Source organism: Ursus arctos, unplaced genomic scaffold (genome assembly GCF_023065955.2).
Source record: "Ursus arctos isolate Adak ecotype North America unplaced genomic scaffold, UrsArc2.0 scaffold_1, whole genome shotgun sequence".
NCBI lineage: Eukaryota > Metazoa > Chordata > Mammalia > Carnivora > Ursidae > Ursus > Ursus arctos.
The window spans coordinates 83895756-83913529 of NW_026622763.1; the positions used below are offsets into that span (position 1 = coordinate 83895756).

Sequence of the window (17774 nt, forward strand, 5' to 3'; positions counted from 1 at the left end):
AATGTGAGGCTTAAACTCACCACCCCAAAATCAAGGGTTGCATGCTCTACAGACTGAGCCAAACAGTCAGGTGCTCCCTCGCTTTTCTATTTTAAATCATTACTTTGTTATTATTGCACTTATCATGATTGACATTTTCTTATTTATTTATTTACTTCTTACTTTATTTGTTGCAACTTACTTGTTTATTCACTTATTAGCAGGGATCTTGCCAGTTTCATCTGCCATCATTTTTTTAAGTTTGGCTTATAACACAAGTTTGGCTTATAACACAAGTTAGTTTTTTTTTTTTTTTTAAAGATTTTATTTATTTATTCGACAGAGATAGAGACAGCCAGAGAGAGAGGGAACACAAGCAGGGGGAGTGGGAGAGGAAGAAGCAGGCTCACAGCAGAAGAGCCTGATGTGGGGCTCGATCCCATAACGCCGGGATCACGCCCTGACCCGAAGGCAGACGCTTAACCGCTGTGCCACCCAGGCGCCCCACACAAGTTAGTTTTTAAAAGTACACTGTTCCCAAATAAAAGTCACTGTTTTGATACCTATAAAGTACACCAATATATTGAAACTAAAGGATGATAAATTATTCTGTGTTCTCCTATAAATGAAACTAGGATGCAATCTGCTGAAAGCCCAGGTGTTAGTAGGTGAGAGAAGCGCCCAAATTCTCCAGTTGGGTGGGGTCGGGCAAATGCTCAGCTTGAGTCCTAGTGTTTCCCAGGCAGTAAGGCAGGAAGCTTCCTGCTTCCCCTAGAGCAGCTCTTCATTCATCAGCATTTCACAGAGACTCTGCATAAACTTTTGTTTGAAGAAATGATTCCACTGCTTAAAAACAGAGGCTTAGGACAGGGTGATAGAAAGCATTTACATTGTATATTTATTCTTCCCTTTCAAAGTCAATGTGCTGTAACTATTACTGTTACTATAAATACTAATAGTAACAAAACTATTGCTGCCTCAATTTGAAAGCAATTATGCTTTTATTAGAATTTTAGGGAGTAGCAAACACCGAAGTTTCTAGAATCAGAAAAGTTTTGCCTTTTAGCTACATAAAAAATTAAAAGTCAAACCTTGTACTAAAGAATTTTAGAATCTTTGAATTCAAAGTTTCTCCTACCATTGTATTAATCTCATATTTGATTTCTTTTTCTATAGAGAAAGTATATAAAAACATGTTTAGCGTTTCCTCCCTTGCCAGGTTGCATTTTATCTTGAGTAGATTTAAAACCAGATTAGCTGTAATAGGATTCCAGGATGTGGGCAGACCTCTACTTGTCACGGAAGATATCTCTTGCAATCAGCTCCTTCATTATTTCGTTGGTACCACCATAGATTGGCTGAGCTCGGGCATCCACATAAGCTCTAAATAAATCAGAAGAGCATTAAATGAGTAAATAAAAATACTGGAAATTACAAATTTTGTCTTACCAGGTAACTATTAGTTAAAGTATTTATTTAATGAAATCCGAACAATAAAAGCTCTTTATAAATTCCGTTTTTTTCCACTATGGCATTCAACCTAGATTTGTATAATTATAAGATTCTATTAAGATACTGATCATCCAGGGGTGCGTGGGTGGCTCAGTTGGTTAAGCGACTGCCTTTGGCTCAGGGTTCAGGTCATGATCCCAGGGTCCTCGGACAGAGCTCCTAGCTCAGCAGGAAACCTGCTTCTCCCTCTCCCTCTGCCTGCTACTCTGCCTGCTTGTGCTCTCTCCCTCTCTGTCAAATAAATTAATTAGATAAAATCTTAAAAAAAAAGATACTGATCATCTGTATAGCTTTAGTTTGCTTGATGAGATTACAATTTCAAAATAACATTTATTAGTATGTTTCACTGATATAATTTTGTAAAATTTAGCACATGTAATAGCATTCTAGCATTCTAAAAAAGGCTGTTTCAGGTTTGGAATGGACAGAATGTCTTAATTTCTTGTTATTTTTAATGTTCCCTTAAAAAAACTTTAAATCTACTGGTTTTACAGGAAACAAAAGAGAAAAGAAAGTACCTATTTTCTAACATCCCTTTAGATTCCCACCACCAATGCTGCCATCAGGCGTGTAACTGATGCTTTAGGGAATATTACTTCCCACAAAGTTAACAAGTAACTTATGTTTTGGAAATGGTTTGGCTATTAACCATTAATATAACCACTATATTAAAATACTGAGTGCCTAAGTCTACTGCCACGAAAAAAAAAATGTTACCAGGAATTCACTTTTGGTAGCAATGATAGCAGCCGTGAAACTGTATAGTTGTTTTTACCTTTTCTCATCTCATTTTATCCTCTCGTATCCTTTATCCTTTATACTGGAACCAGGGAGGATAAATATTACTGTTGTTTTGCAGGTAAAGGAACTGAGGGCAGAGCAGTTATACATGTACTAATGAATGGTTACTATTTATTGGTCACATAACAGATAATTAATTGGCAGGCTGGAATGAGAAGGTAGGTATCTTGCCACTTTGGCAAGTATCTTTTTTATTATACCACAATATTTTATTTTATTTTATTTATTTATTTATTTATTTATTTATTTATTTATTTATTTATTTTTTAAAAGATTTTATTTATTTATTTGACAGAGATAGAGACAGCCAGTGAGAGAGGGAACACAAGCAGGGGGAGTGGGAGAGGAAGAAGCAGGTTCATAGCGGAGGAGCCTGACGTGGGGCTCAATCCCATAACGCCGGGATCACGCCCTGACCCGAAGGCAGACGCTTAACCGCTGTGCCACCCAGGCGCCCCTATACCACAATATTTTAATTGGTCTAGGCATGCAGGACTAGTTATGAGCTTTGGACTTTCCTAGTAGACAAATTCAAAGGCATTTTTTTTTTCAAGCATAGAATGTTCTTTGGTTTTTTAATTTTTTAAAATTTTTATTTACTTATTTTTTAAATTTTATTTATTTGAGAGAGAACAAGAGTGAGTAAGAGCATGGGGGCGGGGAGAGGGAGTGGGAGAAGCAGGCTCTCCACTGAGCAGGGAGCCCAAGGTGGGGCCTGATCCCATGACCCCGGGAGGGATCACGACCCAAGCTCAAGGCAGCTGCTTAACTAAGCCACCCAGGCGCTCCTGTTTTTTGTTTTTAATTTAACATTTGAGACAAATTAAATGTGCCAGCTCTCTAGGAACATGACCAACTCTAGACTCTCCATATTCATCATGCTACCTGGCAAACAGTGAGCACTCAGTAAATAGTTACTGATTTGGTGTATTACAAAGGAACTTTAGAGTTTCAATACCTACTTTTTGATGAAATTTGAAATATGAAGACATTCGCATTTTCAAATATATTTTTTTCTTTTGAAGAGATTCCCCTGCTGTCCACAAAATCCAGCACTTGCATGTAGAGAACCTACCTAGAATTTCAGCCTACTTCAGCAATGCTTTTAGAAATTTTTGAACTGTTTTTTTTTTTTTCTTCTCCGCATTGAAGAAGTTCCAATGGAGTAGGTAATGACAGAGATCAGTAAACCTTTTATAGGTTACTAATTCAATTAAGTCATCAACTAAAATTAACAGAGAAAGGCAGCAGAAGGAACGTTTAACCGCACAGTGATGAAGCTTGTCTTAGGCTATTCTTCCTAACAGTACCGAGGAGCCTTGAAATGGCAAAGCTCAATAAGCCTCACTTCTCCCAGGCTCCAAGTCCAATGAGTAAGACTGAAACAAGTTCACATGCTTAAGACCAGTTATTTAAAAACAAACAAATAAAAAACAAGTAAAAAGCAACAAAAGAAAAATGCAAAACAAACAAAAAACCCCAAACAACCCCCAAAACACATACACAGACAAACAATACAGCTTAATCCGAGGATATTAGAAACACAATCAGGATGATTTTTTCTCTCAAATCAAAGTCCGTGCACTGCAACCACATACTGCCTAATGTGTCTAATCAGCCTTTTGATATTATCTATTATTCTCTCTTCCTAACTCATGAAAAATTCTTTCCTCACGTCTCTGGGGAAGAGAAACAGCAGTCTAGTTTAAAAGTTCATACAATCTTTGAACTAACAGACCAGCCAAGAAAGGGATTATTACTCCTGAAAGGAAATATAAGTCTCTCAAATTGAAACCAGGCATTTCAAGTAAGCCATCAAGCTACAATGTTTACTTGCTACTGACCTGAAGGAATGGCCTCTAAGAAAACAGAGAGCAAGACTTACTCTGTACTCTGATCTTGGGCCATGTGGATGGGTGACTCCTCTTCACCTCATATGCCTGGAACCTGAACTAGACTAGACAAACACTGAGCCAATACATGTCGACCTTTCCAGCAGCAGTTGTAATGGCACAGTCAAGTAGAAGAATATAGATATGCATTATGATTTTCTTACCATTGTGAATATTGAGAATAAAACATGGAAATGCACAGAAAAAATTTCAGGATGATTTAATTTGTGCTAGCATAACTCAATGTTTACTTCTGATTTCACGACTATACAAAGATAAAAAAAATAAATCTGCTTTTGATTAAGGCTCATTTGAAGTAGTTCTGAAAGGATATACCAAAATCCAAGTCCAGGATTGACCAAAAAAAAAAAAAAGTGTGTGTATATATATATAGAGAGAGAGAGAAAGAGAGAATATATGAGTGTGTGTATATATATAAATATATATTATTAAAAATACATATATATAATATATAATGGGTATATATATGAGTGTGTGTGTGTGTATAGATATATATATACAACTTAGTTACTTCATATCTACATTCCGAAAGAAGGGAAAAGCCCTAGTTGCTGCTGAGTTTTTATAAAAGGTTATAAATTATACACACCCTATGATTAAAGCTTTCTGAACTGCCCCAATGACTACAGAAAATTAGTAGATTATATCTATGCTGGAGCTTCTGTTCTTAATATAACTTAACTAAAATGTTTAATTTTCCTCATTAAAGACCATAAGTATATCAAATGTTTTCAATTATGTTTGCCAAAATGATAAATTTGAAAATCAGTCTGAATACCAGTTTGATAATTTTACCCTTCAGAGAGTCTGTATTTAGATTAAAATTAGAATAGACGAAGTTTTTAGAAGCCCATAGCATTCACATTCTCAGATTCAGAACTCAACCGGACTTCTCTCCATATAGTAAAATTCCTTTGAGAAAGTTTTTTAAACTGAAAATATTGCTAAGTAAGAGGAAAATTTTCTAGAGCAAAATGAATAATCAAGTATTTAAGATATGAAAACTTTGATCCTTCTCATATTTACGTTTTTTTCTGAAGTGCCAATTTTTTTTTACTTTTAAAACGTGGTATTTTAGGGGTGCCTGGGTGGCTCAGTCAGTTGAGTGTCTCACTCTTGATTTTGGCTCAGGTCATGATCTCTGGGTCGTGAGATCAAGCCCACTGTCCAGCTCATGCTGACTTGAGATTCTCTCTCTCTCTCTCTCTCTCTCTCTCCCTCTGCCCCTCCCCGGGCTCACGTGTGTGTGTGTGTGTGTGTGTGTGGGGTGGGGTGGGGAGTGTGCGTGCGTGCTCACACACTCTCTCTCTCTCTCTAAAATAAATAAATAAATTCTTTAAAAAAATAAAATAAAAAGCGATATTTTAAAAGAAGACATATAAAGGACCAACGGGTATATGAAAAAACGCTCGCTGTCACCAATCATCAGGGAAACACAAATCAAAACCACAATGAGGCATCACCTCACACCACCTGTGAGGATAGCTATTAACAAAAAAACCCAAAGGGAAACAGGATGGCTAGTAACAACAACAACAACAAAAAAAACCAATAACAACAAAGGAAAACAGGTGTTGAGAAGAACGTGGAGAAATTGGAACCCCTGCATGCTGTTGGAGGGAATACAAAATGGGGCAGCTGCTATGGCAAACAGTATGAATGCTCCTCAGAAAATTAAATAGAACTACCATATGATTTTAAAATCCCACTTCTAGGTATTTATTGCAAAGAATTGAAATCAGGACCTCCAAAAAATATTAGCATTCACGTGTTCATTGCAGTATTATTCACAATAGCCAAGATGTGGAAACAACCTAAATGTCCATGCACAGATGAATGGATAAAGAAAATGGAATGGAATACTGTTCAACCTTAAAACAGAAGGAAATTCTACAATGTGTGACAACTTGGATGGACTTGAACATTCTGCTAAGTGAAATAAGCCAGTCACAGAAAGAAAAATACTATGTGATTCCACTTATGAGTTATCTAAAATAGCCAAATTCATAGAATTGAAAGGAATGATGTTTGCCAGGAACAAAGGAAGGGGATAATGGGGAATTATTAATCAATGGGCATAAAGTTTCAGTCGAGCAAGATGAATAGGCGTTAGAGGTCTACAGTACAATGTTGTACCTAGAGTTAATAATATAGTACGGAATACTTAAAAATTTGTGAAGAGGGTATTTCTGATGTTAAATGTTCTTACTACAGTAAAATAAAATAATTAATAGTCAATGCAAATTCAAGGAAGAATAATAACCTATTTTCTACCCATTATATTAGCATAAGGTTTAAAAAGCAAGAACATTCACAGTTTAGGAAGATAAGTTATCCTCAAACTTTTTTCATTTGAGTATGAGTTGCTACTAACTAGAGAAAATCATCTGGCAATGTATTAAAATTTAAAATACGCACACTTATGAACCAACAATACTACTTTTGGAACTCTGTCCTGTCGTAATCGAAAACACATGTATCTAAGACACACGTTTAAAGGTGTTTTGTTGCAGCACCTACTGTCAGAGTAAAAGAGTCAAAATAACCTGTGTAATTACGGTTAACCAATAAAATACAGTATCATTCGATTATAAAGAAAGTGATATTAATCCTGTATAATGATTCAAAAAAGCCAAACTTTACTATATTGGACCTTTCACTTTCTTTAAAAATGGTAAATTCCTAGTAGTGAGCTGAACACATGAAGCCGTTTCATCTGCTCGAACACACTTTGTAGGCAGATGACAAACACAAAGATTTTGCATCTTTTTTCCACTACACTCAATGTACAAAGTACAGTGAAGAAATTTTCCTTTTTCTTCACATCATACTCACTTTGCAATTGGGTACTCCCACATGTAGCCCCAACCTCCATGGAGCTGGACACAGTCATAAGCCACACGGTTTTGTAATTCAGTTGCCCTAGATGACCAAAATGAAAAGCAAAAAAGGAAGATTTGAAATAGATTTTCACAAGATGCTTCACAATCGGGAAACAAATTATTTCTGACTATTTAAATACATACATTTGTCGAACAATTACAATTAGACATATTAGCCAACCGGAAAAGATTGACATAAATTATATATGAAATAAATCTCTGGGCAATTTTCACATAATGAATACTTTCATCATCAATTAGTTCTGCTGGGTTTTTGTTAAGGCTAGAAATAAAATGTGGAAAGCACAGACAATTAGGTGTTGGCTACTTTAGGCCTGAAAAGGATAAAGTAAAAACCTGAATTTGGCCTAATTTATTTAAATTCTTTGTATGATCTAAGTTAATTATATAGTTATACAGCTATCTATTTCCTTTTGCCTTGTAATATGTCTTTTTCTCCAAAGATGTCACTTCTACGTGAAGGTTGCAATTCTGAATTTCGGTAACTGTGCAAATTTTTTTTTAGGGATTTTCAGAAATAAACTGAAAGTAAAAGTAAAAACCTAAGAGGGAAGACTATTATTAAGGTAGCACTATCATATAGGAAACTTCTTAAAGATTATTTGGGTATTATTATTCCCAAAGTATATGAAATACTTGAGAAATAGTCTTGATCTTAGCACAGTAATTTTAACTATCATTAAAATTCATAAGATAACTGGTAGAGATTTTATTCATTGTAACATAAAAATGTAAGTTCAAAATGCTTTTCAACATATTTTTCTTATTTTTTTCCTTTTAAAGTAACGTCTGCCCACAACGTGGGGCTTGAACTCACGACTCTGAGATCAAGAGTCGCATGCTCTACTGACTGAACCAGCCAGGCACCCCTCAACCTATTTTTCAATAGTGGGAAACATAAAGCAAAAGTAAGCATAGCCACATTTTCTTATTTAAAACAATTTTTAACTCAAGGCATAGAACAGGTGAGGATGTTCCTAATATAACAGTAACAATATAATGATTAACAGAGAAGGCTCAGGGGGCAACAATATTTAGAATTCTATACATTTTTGTATTTGGCAAGTATTTTAGTGAAATATTTACTGGGCTATAACTAGTTGCTTCCTCTGCATCAATGTGAAGTAACAGTATGTCTTTAAACTCAGTGTTTTCAAAGAACAGTAAGGTCAATAGCTATCTGAATATCTCTTTTTCTAAAAACATCTAAAAATTTTTTTATACTTTTTTCAATTAGTCAGAGAACTTGCTGTAAATGTAAATGTAAGATGTCTCCCCCAAAGTACAAGTTCCTAGTATTAATTTCAACCTGGCCGTTTCATTATTCTGGAATCATTACATAAAGAACTACCCTGCATTATTTCTCCATTCTATTTCTGATTGAACTGAACACAAGTTAATGAATAATGACAGGAATTTTTTCTAGGTTATTTTTGGGCTAATGAGATGTGAGAATGTTTGTTTTTAAAACAGAGGAAACCAAACCCATTTCCAGAATCTGATTTAAACTATGTTCTTGTATCTTAAAGTACACAAAAGCCTTACAGAAGTCTCTTTTCAATTAACTCATCTTTAATACCAATGAAAAGTCTTTCCAAGCCTAATAGGACATTTTCCCTTTCATTTAACAGAGCATGTGCAACTTTTGATGGGACAATCAATTTTTCAGAAATTTTTCTTAGATCTGGACATTTTAAATAGAAATATGCAGTCCAGTCTACTCATTTCACAGATATCAAAATGTTGGCCCAGAGAGAATTAAATTTAATTATAGTTATTTAATGAAAGCATTGGGATTCAATCTCAGGACTCTAAGACTTACTGTCCTTGTTTGGTCTCCTTATAACGCCACTTGTCAGATAATTTGAAATCAAACTAGTACTTGAATGAACTCCTCAGTCAGCCGACTTCAGTATGTTAACATCTTATATTCAATAGCAAGCTAAAAGTTAAATCAACCTGAGTAATTTTTAGCACAATAGGCTCAAAGGGACCTTTCAGCACTTTTTCTTTCATCTTCACAGCCTTCTTCCTTTAAGATCCTCAAGGCTGAGTTTAAAGTTGGAAGCATTCCGTAACAGTCTGTGCAAACACCACATTTTAATGACTGAAGCGCGCATACCAATATTTAGCCATGGAAGCAGTAGCAGAGTCCAGACGTTTCTTTTCATGCAGCTGAAGACAGCTGTCCACAAAAGCTCTGGTTACACAAATGTGTGTTTTTAATTCTGCTAGCTTATGCTGCACTGCCTTGAGTGTAAAGGAAATGAAAGGAAAAAAAAAAATTAAGCATAGAAAAAGAGCATATTTTTTAGTCACCTAGCGTATCAAAAATTATATAATAGAAGATCTTTAGAACAAAACGAAAGTGGAATTATTCGTTCTTTTTTTTTTTTTTTCCTCCAAAAGAAGCATATGTTAAACAAAATAGCTTAAATTTAGAACCCACTATATTCACTGCTAGGGAATCGTGTATTAAAAGATGCAAAAAGAGATAAACTACATAAATAACATCTCATGTTTTAGATTAAAAAATTTAGACCATTTAGGGAAACTGCTTGAAAACCAGCATGCCTTTAATAGGCGAGCACCATCTGGTGGTACAGTCCTTTAATACAGCTGTTGAAAACACCTATTTTCCTCCCCAATCTAAATCCATGAAGAATTTGTCTTTTTTTTTCTTTTTATAATTAGTCTCTGTTAATGAAATTAAGTATAAACATTTCTCTATTCTGCTTCTTTGTCTTGGAGTAAAATAATAAAGTAACAAGCTGGAAGGACAACATTAAAAATATTTATTAGGGGTGCCTGGGTGGCACAGCGGTTATGCGTCTGCCTTCGGCTCAGGGCGTGATCCCGGCGATCCGGGGTCGAGCCCCACATCAGGCTCTTCTGCTATGAGCCTGCTTCTTCCTCTCCCACTCCCCCTGCTTGTGTTCCCTCTCTCGCTGGCTGTCTCTATCTCTGTCGAATAAATAAATAAAATCTTTAAAAAAAAATATTTATTAGACATTATTTTATATTGCGAAGTATTTTGATCTAGATCTACGGAATGTAGCAGAGTAACAGCATCAGAGCACTCAAGACAGCGACGTCCAGTACTGTCCAACCTCTTCCATCTCTCTCCAGCCCTTCCTCTTATCCCTCTCAATAGCTAGTCTCTAACTTGAACTGAATGATCTGGAATGTTAATACTTTATACTTTCTCCTGCTGGCCATAGACAACCTATAGTAGCCTTTGAAATCATTCTCTTCTCAACTGTTTTTGATTGCTTTCACGTAAATAAAATTTTCTTATATTCCAGATTCTTGGCTCTCATACCTTGAATTTTGAGCTTACATCTGGTCTCTTTGGCACCAATTCTTGAACCTCCTTCAGGAAACTGGCTTGGATTTGACATACTAGCCTTCCACTTTGGGTGACCCCCCAAATACACCCCATTCTAGTTGACCTCTTAGGTTCAAGGCCCAGCTATGGTCAGCTGGCTCTGTCTTCCTTGTGGAAATTCAGATAGAAACAGAGTTTTGATCATTCTGCTATGGAATTCATGAATGAGACCTTTGCTGTGGCTAATAAAGGCGTGAAGTTAGTGACAAAGGTGGCACAGTTAAACTCAAACTAGAAATTAATGTGCCTCACCTATGCACTGGCAAGTTCAAAGCCATGACTGAGTCCCCAAAAGGAAGGCTTTAGGGACAGATTCTCAAGAGGATGCTGGCCCTGCCATTCCTACTGGCTATAGCAATTCTCAAACCACAAAACTGAACCTTTTAGCTTCGTTGTGGTGGGGACAATTTGGGTACTCTCCATTTCCAGAAAAGAGTAGAAAGGAATATACCAAGACCCAGGACCAAGCAAGACCTGAGTGTCAGGAGGAGTAGGAGCTATGAGGGACAGATTCCTCAGAGGTGTATCAGTGTAACTACCATGCGAATTAAAAACCCAACGGACTGCCTTTCCCTTGGCTTTACTCAATCCTGTTGTAGAAACAGACACTATGACTGGCACCTACTGGTTCCAAAACCAAGCAGTAGGAAGGTTGGCGCCACACTTTTTCCACCTCTGTATCCTGGCCTCTGTTTCAGAACATGCTGGGTCACATCAAAACCTTCTTTCCCTCTCACTCTTTCCCTTATGTTGTTTATCTCCCTTTCTATTCATTTAATTAGGCCAAATCTCTACCATCTAATCAGCACAAAGTTTCCCACTTCCACCCCACACATCCAAGATTACTCAGAGAAAACCTAAAGATGGAAGAAGAAATGAAAAAAAGTGGGGAAATACTGTTCTATACATTGAAAACAGATGAGTATATATTCCCTCTAAGCCTATTCCCGGTTTAGCTCAATGACACTATATATAACACTTCAGTTGGAAAATAAGTGAGAATCTGACAATTCTTTTATTTTGAATTTATTTATTTTTATTTGAGACAGAGAGAGAGAGAAAACATGCGCAGGGGCGCCCACATGTGCAGGGGGGAGAGGGAGAGGGAGAGAATCCCCAGCAGACTCCCTGCTGGGAGCAAAGCCCAATGTGGGGCTTCATCCCACGACCCTGGGATCACGACCCAAGCCAAAATCAAGAGTCAGATGTCCTACCAACTGAGCCACCCAGGCGCCCTAAGAATCTGACAACTCTTAAGATACTTTTGCCCTCTCCCCACTGTGATGGCACACTTGAGAATTTATGCACTATTTACAATGCGAGAGAATCTAAGCCCCATTCCCTCACACAAGAGCTATTTCTCTGGGAATGCTGGGAGCTTCCAGAAGCTGAAGTTAAATTTCAGATCAGGATGGGCTCATTTAGAACTCTTGCTTTAATTCATTTAAGGAAGTCCACAGGTTTGAAGAAATTAATGGCCTCCAAGAATACATAATCTGGGGGATAAAGAGATTAAATATTTGCATATTCTTTTTCTTATATAAATGTCTTTTTAAAAGATTTTATTTATTTATTTGACAGAGAGAGACAGCCAGCGAGAGAGGGAACACAAGCAGGGGGAGTGGGAGAGGAAGACGCAGGCTCCTAGCGGAGGAGCCTGATGTGGGGCTCGATCCAATAACGCCGGGATCACGCCCTGAGCGGAAGGCAGACACTTAACGACTGCGCCACCCAGGCACCCCCTAAATATTTGCATATTCTTGGCATCACATTGGGTGTTACCACACGGATTCTGCCTTGGCTCTTCACTGCAGACATTGCCTCATGCTTCTAGAAATTACTCTGTAATAGATGGTGGCGAGTAATTGTACCACGCATTATTAGCAAGGTGCTTCTTGTGAATGATCAATACCCTTGTAGCAACATTTTTGAACATTCATTAATAATCGCTAACAGATAATACTGCAGCTAGCATTTAAAAAGAAAATCCTTGAAACTTACTGAGTGACTCAGAGTATCTTTCAGAGTTCTGAATGACGTAACTTTGAATCATAGAATTATGGAACTAGAATCCACTTTGGAGAGGTTATCTAGCCCATATTCCATGTAAACAACACCATTAATTGTACTCTAATATGCTATGACTCAAATATAAAATATAACATCTTAGTTTTGCCATTTAATTTTATAGTTAATTAACCCCCCACTCAAGGTCTTAAGAACTGGGTAATTACTTTTTGGAGGAATGTAAAGAAGTGCTATTTTTTTCCTCTCCTATTCTTTTCTGTAATATTCTGTGCTCTTAGAATCAAGAGCATACCACACAGGAAATAACTAAAGCTTGTCTTAGAAAACAACACTGAATTTCCACTTCATTGCCAATGGCTGAAGGAAGTGGGGAAAGAAAAAAGGTCTATCTACTTTAAATTTCTGGGTAGCAAACTAGCGTGTAAGTTAAGAGAATAGGTTCTGGAGCTATAGTATCTGTGTTATCTTGGGAAAATTGATTAGCTTCTCCATGCCTCAATCTCCTTATCTGTAAAATGAGGGTAAATATAATGCTTATGATATAGAGAGGTGTGAAGAAAAAATGAGACAATCCATTTAGCACAGTGTCTGGCACATGGAAACAGTGCAATAAATGAGTCACTCTCATTATTTATATCTGAATTTTATCACTTTATTGTTTAGTCTTTGGAAAACCATAAGATTTGACATCAAATATGGAGAGTACGTATGAGAGGAAATGAAAATCCTATAATTGCCACTTAAATATGATAGGTCTCCATCCAAAAAGAATATGATTTTTTTGGTGGAATATATCCAAATGGCAGAGAGGCCCCAAATGTTCAAAATTCAAGGATAACAGAGAGAAAGGAAGGAAACTGAATAGTTAAATGATCAGAAAATGCCATTTGGCTAAGTATAATATGATATTTAAAGGTCTTCTACTTCATTTTAATAACTAGAACAATAGTGTACCCAGCTCTGGAATAGGAGGTGTAAGCAATGTATTGGTTGTTCTTCTTTGAATACATTCCTAGATTGAATATGAAAATACTACTCAAAGATACTTATTTTGATAAAACAAAGATCAGAAGAAATATCTCAGAAATCTGAGTACATACATATTTACTCGGAAAACCATACTACAGGCAGCCCTAGCATACTGGTAGAAGCAATGCTACTGCCACCTAGTGACATTTTGGTAAACTACCTTTGAAAGGAAGCAATAATAAAACTGTACTTGCTTTGAAAAGGATTAGAACTATCCCTTCTCTTTTTGCTATCAAAATATATGCATTTATTTAGTATAATATATATACTAAATATATAATAAAATACATATATTTATTTTTCTCCTATAGGAAAACATTATACCAATTTCCTATTTCCTTCGTGGTCAAATGTCAAATCAGACTTAACATCCTGAGTTATAGATAATCTGGGTAACATCACAGTCATCTTTGTTGTAATTTAATATGAATTCCATAAAAGGAGATGTAGATTTGCAAGGAGATGGAAATTATGCTTATTTGGTTCACTTTTTATTTTTTAATTTTTAAAAAAGATTTTATTTATTTTTTAAGTCAGAGAGAGAGGGAGAGAGCACAAGCAGGGGGAACAACAGGCAGAGGGAGAAGCAGGCTCCCTGCTGAGCAAAGAGCCTGACATGGAACTTGATCCCAGGACCCCGGGACCATGACCCGGGCCAAAGGCAGATGCTTAACCAACTGAGCCACCCACGGATCCCTATTTTTTAATTTTTAAAAAAGATTTATGTATTTATTTGAGAAGGAGAAAGAGAGCACATGTGCAGGATGGGGAGGGCCAGAGGGAGAGAGTCTTAACCAGACTCTGTGCTCAGCATGGAGCCCCAAACGGGGCTTGATCTCAGAATCCTGAGCCAAAACCAAGAATCAGACACTTAACCGACTGTGCCACCCAGGCCCCACAAGGTTCACTTTTTATAGTATCCATGATAGAGCTAAAGGCATGAAATTGGTGGTGGCTGGATTTCAGAAGCAAAAGCTATTACAGGCATACCTTGTTTTCTTGCTCTTTGCAGATGTTGCATTTTTTACAAATTGAAGGTCTGTGGTGACCCTGTGTTGAACAAGTCTACCTGTGCCATTTTCCCAATAGCATTTGCTCACTTTGTGTCCCTGTGTCATATTTTGGTAATTCTCACAATATTCCAAACTTTTTCATTATTATTATATTTGTTATGGTGATCAGTGATCTTTGATGTTACTGTTCTTCTTGATTTGAGGCGCCAAGAACTACGCCCATATAAGGTGCTAAACTTAATCGATACATGTGCGTGTTCTGATCGCTCCACTGACCAGCCGTTCTCCTACCTCTCTCCCTCTCCTTGAGCCTCCCTATTCCCCTGTGACACAAAAATACTGAACTGAGACCCATTAATAACCCTACAATGGCCTCTAAATATCCAAGTGAAAGGAGTCATCACACACCTCTCATTTTAAATCAAAAGCTAGAAATGATTAAGCTTCCTGAGGAAGGCATGTCCAAAGCCAAGACAGGCTGACAGCTATGTTTCTTGTGCTAGGCAGCCAAGCTGTGAATGCAAAGGAAAAGTTCTTGAAGGAAATTAAAAGTGCTCCTCCAGTGAAAACGTAAGAGAGAAAAAAAAGTGAAACAGCCTTATTGCTGATGTAGAGAAAGCTTTCGTGGTCTGGATAAAAAGATCGAACCAGCCACAACATTACCTTAAGCTAAAACGTAATCCAGAGCAATGCCCTAACTCTCCTTAATTCTGTGAAAACTGAGAGAGGTGAGGAATTTCAACAGGTCTGAAGTTGGCAGAGGTTGGTTCACGAGGTTGAAGGAAAGAAGCCATCTCCATAACAGAAACTTGCAAGCTGAAGCAGTAAGGGCTGATGCAAAAGCTCCAGCAGGTTATCCAGAAATCCCAGCTAAGGTCCTTAACAAAGGTGGCCACACTACACGGTGGATTGTCAACGTAGATGAAGCAGCCGTATCTTGCAAGAAGATGCCATCTATGACCTTCATAGCTAGAAAAGGGATGTCGTATCTGGCTTCAAAGCTTCGAAGGAGAGGCTGACTTTCTTGCTAGGGGCTAATGCAGCTGGTGACTTTGAGCTGGAGCCAATGCTCACCGGCCATTCTGAAAATCCTAGGGCCTTAAGAATTATGCTAGAACTACTCTCCCTGTGGTCTAGAACTGGAACAACAACGCCTGGATAACAGCACATCTGTCTACAACATGGCTGAATTACTGAACATGGTAAGCCCACTGATAAGCTCAGAAGAAAGAAATTCCTTTCAAATATTACTGCTTATCGAAAATGCGCCTGATCACCCGAGTTCTGACTGAGATAGACAATGAGATTAATGTTGTTTTCATGCCTACTAACAAAACATCCATTCTGTAGCCCATGGATTAAGGAGAAATTCTGACTTTCAAGTTGTATTATTTGAGGAATACATTTTGTAAGGCTGCAGCCGCCATAGATAGACATTCCTCTGATGGATCTGGGCTAAAGTAAAGTGAAAACGCTCTCCAAAGAATCCACCATTCCAAATGCCATTAAGAACATTCATGAATCATTGGAAGGGGTTGAAATATCAACATTAACAGGAGTTTTAGAAGAAGTTGATTCCAACCCTCCTGGATGACTTTGAGGGATTCAAAACTTCAGTGGAGGAAGTGACTGGATGTGGTGGGAACAGCAAGAGAACCAGAATCAGAAGTGGAGCCAGAAGATGGGGCTGAATTGCTACCATCTTATAATAAACTTAACAGAGGAAGAGTTGCTTCTTATGGATGAACAAACAAAGTGGTTGTTCTGGAGATGGAATCTACCGGTAAAAATGCTGTGAAGATTGTGGAAATGACAACAAAAGATTTAGAAAATTACAGAAACTTAGTTGATAAAGCAGCAGCAGGGTTTGAGAGGACTGATTCTAATTTTGAAAGTTCTGTGGATAAAATGCTATCAAACAACATTGTATGCTACAGAGAAATTGTTCAAGGAAGAGTCAACTGTTGTGGCAAAGTTCACTGTTGTCTTTTTAAAAAATTATTATTAATAACATATAATGTATTCTTTGTTTCAGGGGTAGAGGTCTGTGATTCATCAGTCTTACACAATACACAGCACCTACCACAACACGTACAGTTCATTGTTGTTTTTAAAAAAGGCATTGCCACCCAACCTTCACAGCAGCCACCATCCGTATCAGTCAGCAGCCATCAACATAGAGGCAAGAACCTCCATCGGCAGAGAGCTTACCACTCACTGAAGGCTGGATGATGGCTAGCATTTTTAGCAATAAAACATTTTTTAATAAAGATATGCATACCCTTTATTTTTTTAAAGATTTTTTTATTTATTTGAGAGAGAGGGAGAGAGTGCACATGCAAGGGGAAGGGGCAGAGGGAGAGGGAGAAAGAGTCTTTTTTTTTTTTTTAAATATTTTATTTATTTATTTGACAGAGATAGAGACAGCCAGCGAGAGAGGGAACACAAACAGGGGGAGTGGGAGAGGAAGAAGCAGACTTCCAGTGGAGGAGCCTGATGTGGGGCTCGATCCCAGAACGCTGGGATCACGCCCTGAGCGGAAGGCAGACGCTTAACCGCTGTGCCACCCAGGCGCCCCAGGGAGAAAGAGTCTTAAGCAGAGTCCAAGCTGAGTGCAGAGCCCCATGTGGGGCTCGAGCTCATGACCCTGAGAGATCAGACCTGAGCCGAAACCAAGAGTCGGACGCTTAGCTGACTGCACCACTCAGGCACCCCATATGGACGTACACTTTTTAGACATAATGCTTTGCACACTTAACAGATGATAGTATAGTATAAACGTAACTTTTATATGCACTGGGAAACCAAAAATTCATTAGACTTGCTTTACTGCAATACTCTGGAACAGAACCGGCAATACCTTCTAGGTATGCCTCTGATGTACTTTGGGTAAAGTTCGGAAAGTCACAGAGTAATACTTCATATTGGGAGGAGCCTATAGTGTGTATTTGAAGAATCAGACCTATTCAAATTACATTTCAGCATACAACCTTTAGAGGGCAATCAATACATATTTGCTCAGTAGAACAAAAAGGAATAAATTCTGTATATCACTATTACTCAAAGGGAGAACATTGGCATTTTGAGTGAGACAATTAGTTGCTCTACTAAGCTATCTCTGAATCACAGGACATTTAACAATACCAGCCTCCAGAGCACCAAATACAAAACACACCCCCCCCCCATTGCTGTGTACCCCACTTCCCGA

At 37.6% G+C, this 17774-nt stretch overlaps 1 protein-coding gene across 3 annotated transcripts in view; it reads right to left on the reverse strand.

The window, feature by feature from the left end:
• Positions 1-280: 280 nt before the first annotated feature.
• Positions 281-17774, reverse strand: part of ACADL (acyl-CoA dehydrogenase long chain) — a 40104-nt gene continuing 22610 nt past the window's right edge. For all 3 annotated transcript variants that reach the window (XM_026492037.4, XM_026492036.4, XM_044381201.3), the window contains 3 exons: positions 9231-9358; positions 7041-7127; positions 281-1362 (listed from right to left, as the gene is read on the reverse strand). In XM_026492037.4, coding sequence (XP_026347822.1) covers positions 1269-1362; positions 7041-7127; positions 9231-9358 — 309 coding nt within the window. In that variant the 3' untranslated portion in view covers positions 281-1268. The remainder of the gene's footprint in view (positions 1363-7040; positions 7128-9230; positions 9359-17774) is intronic.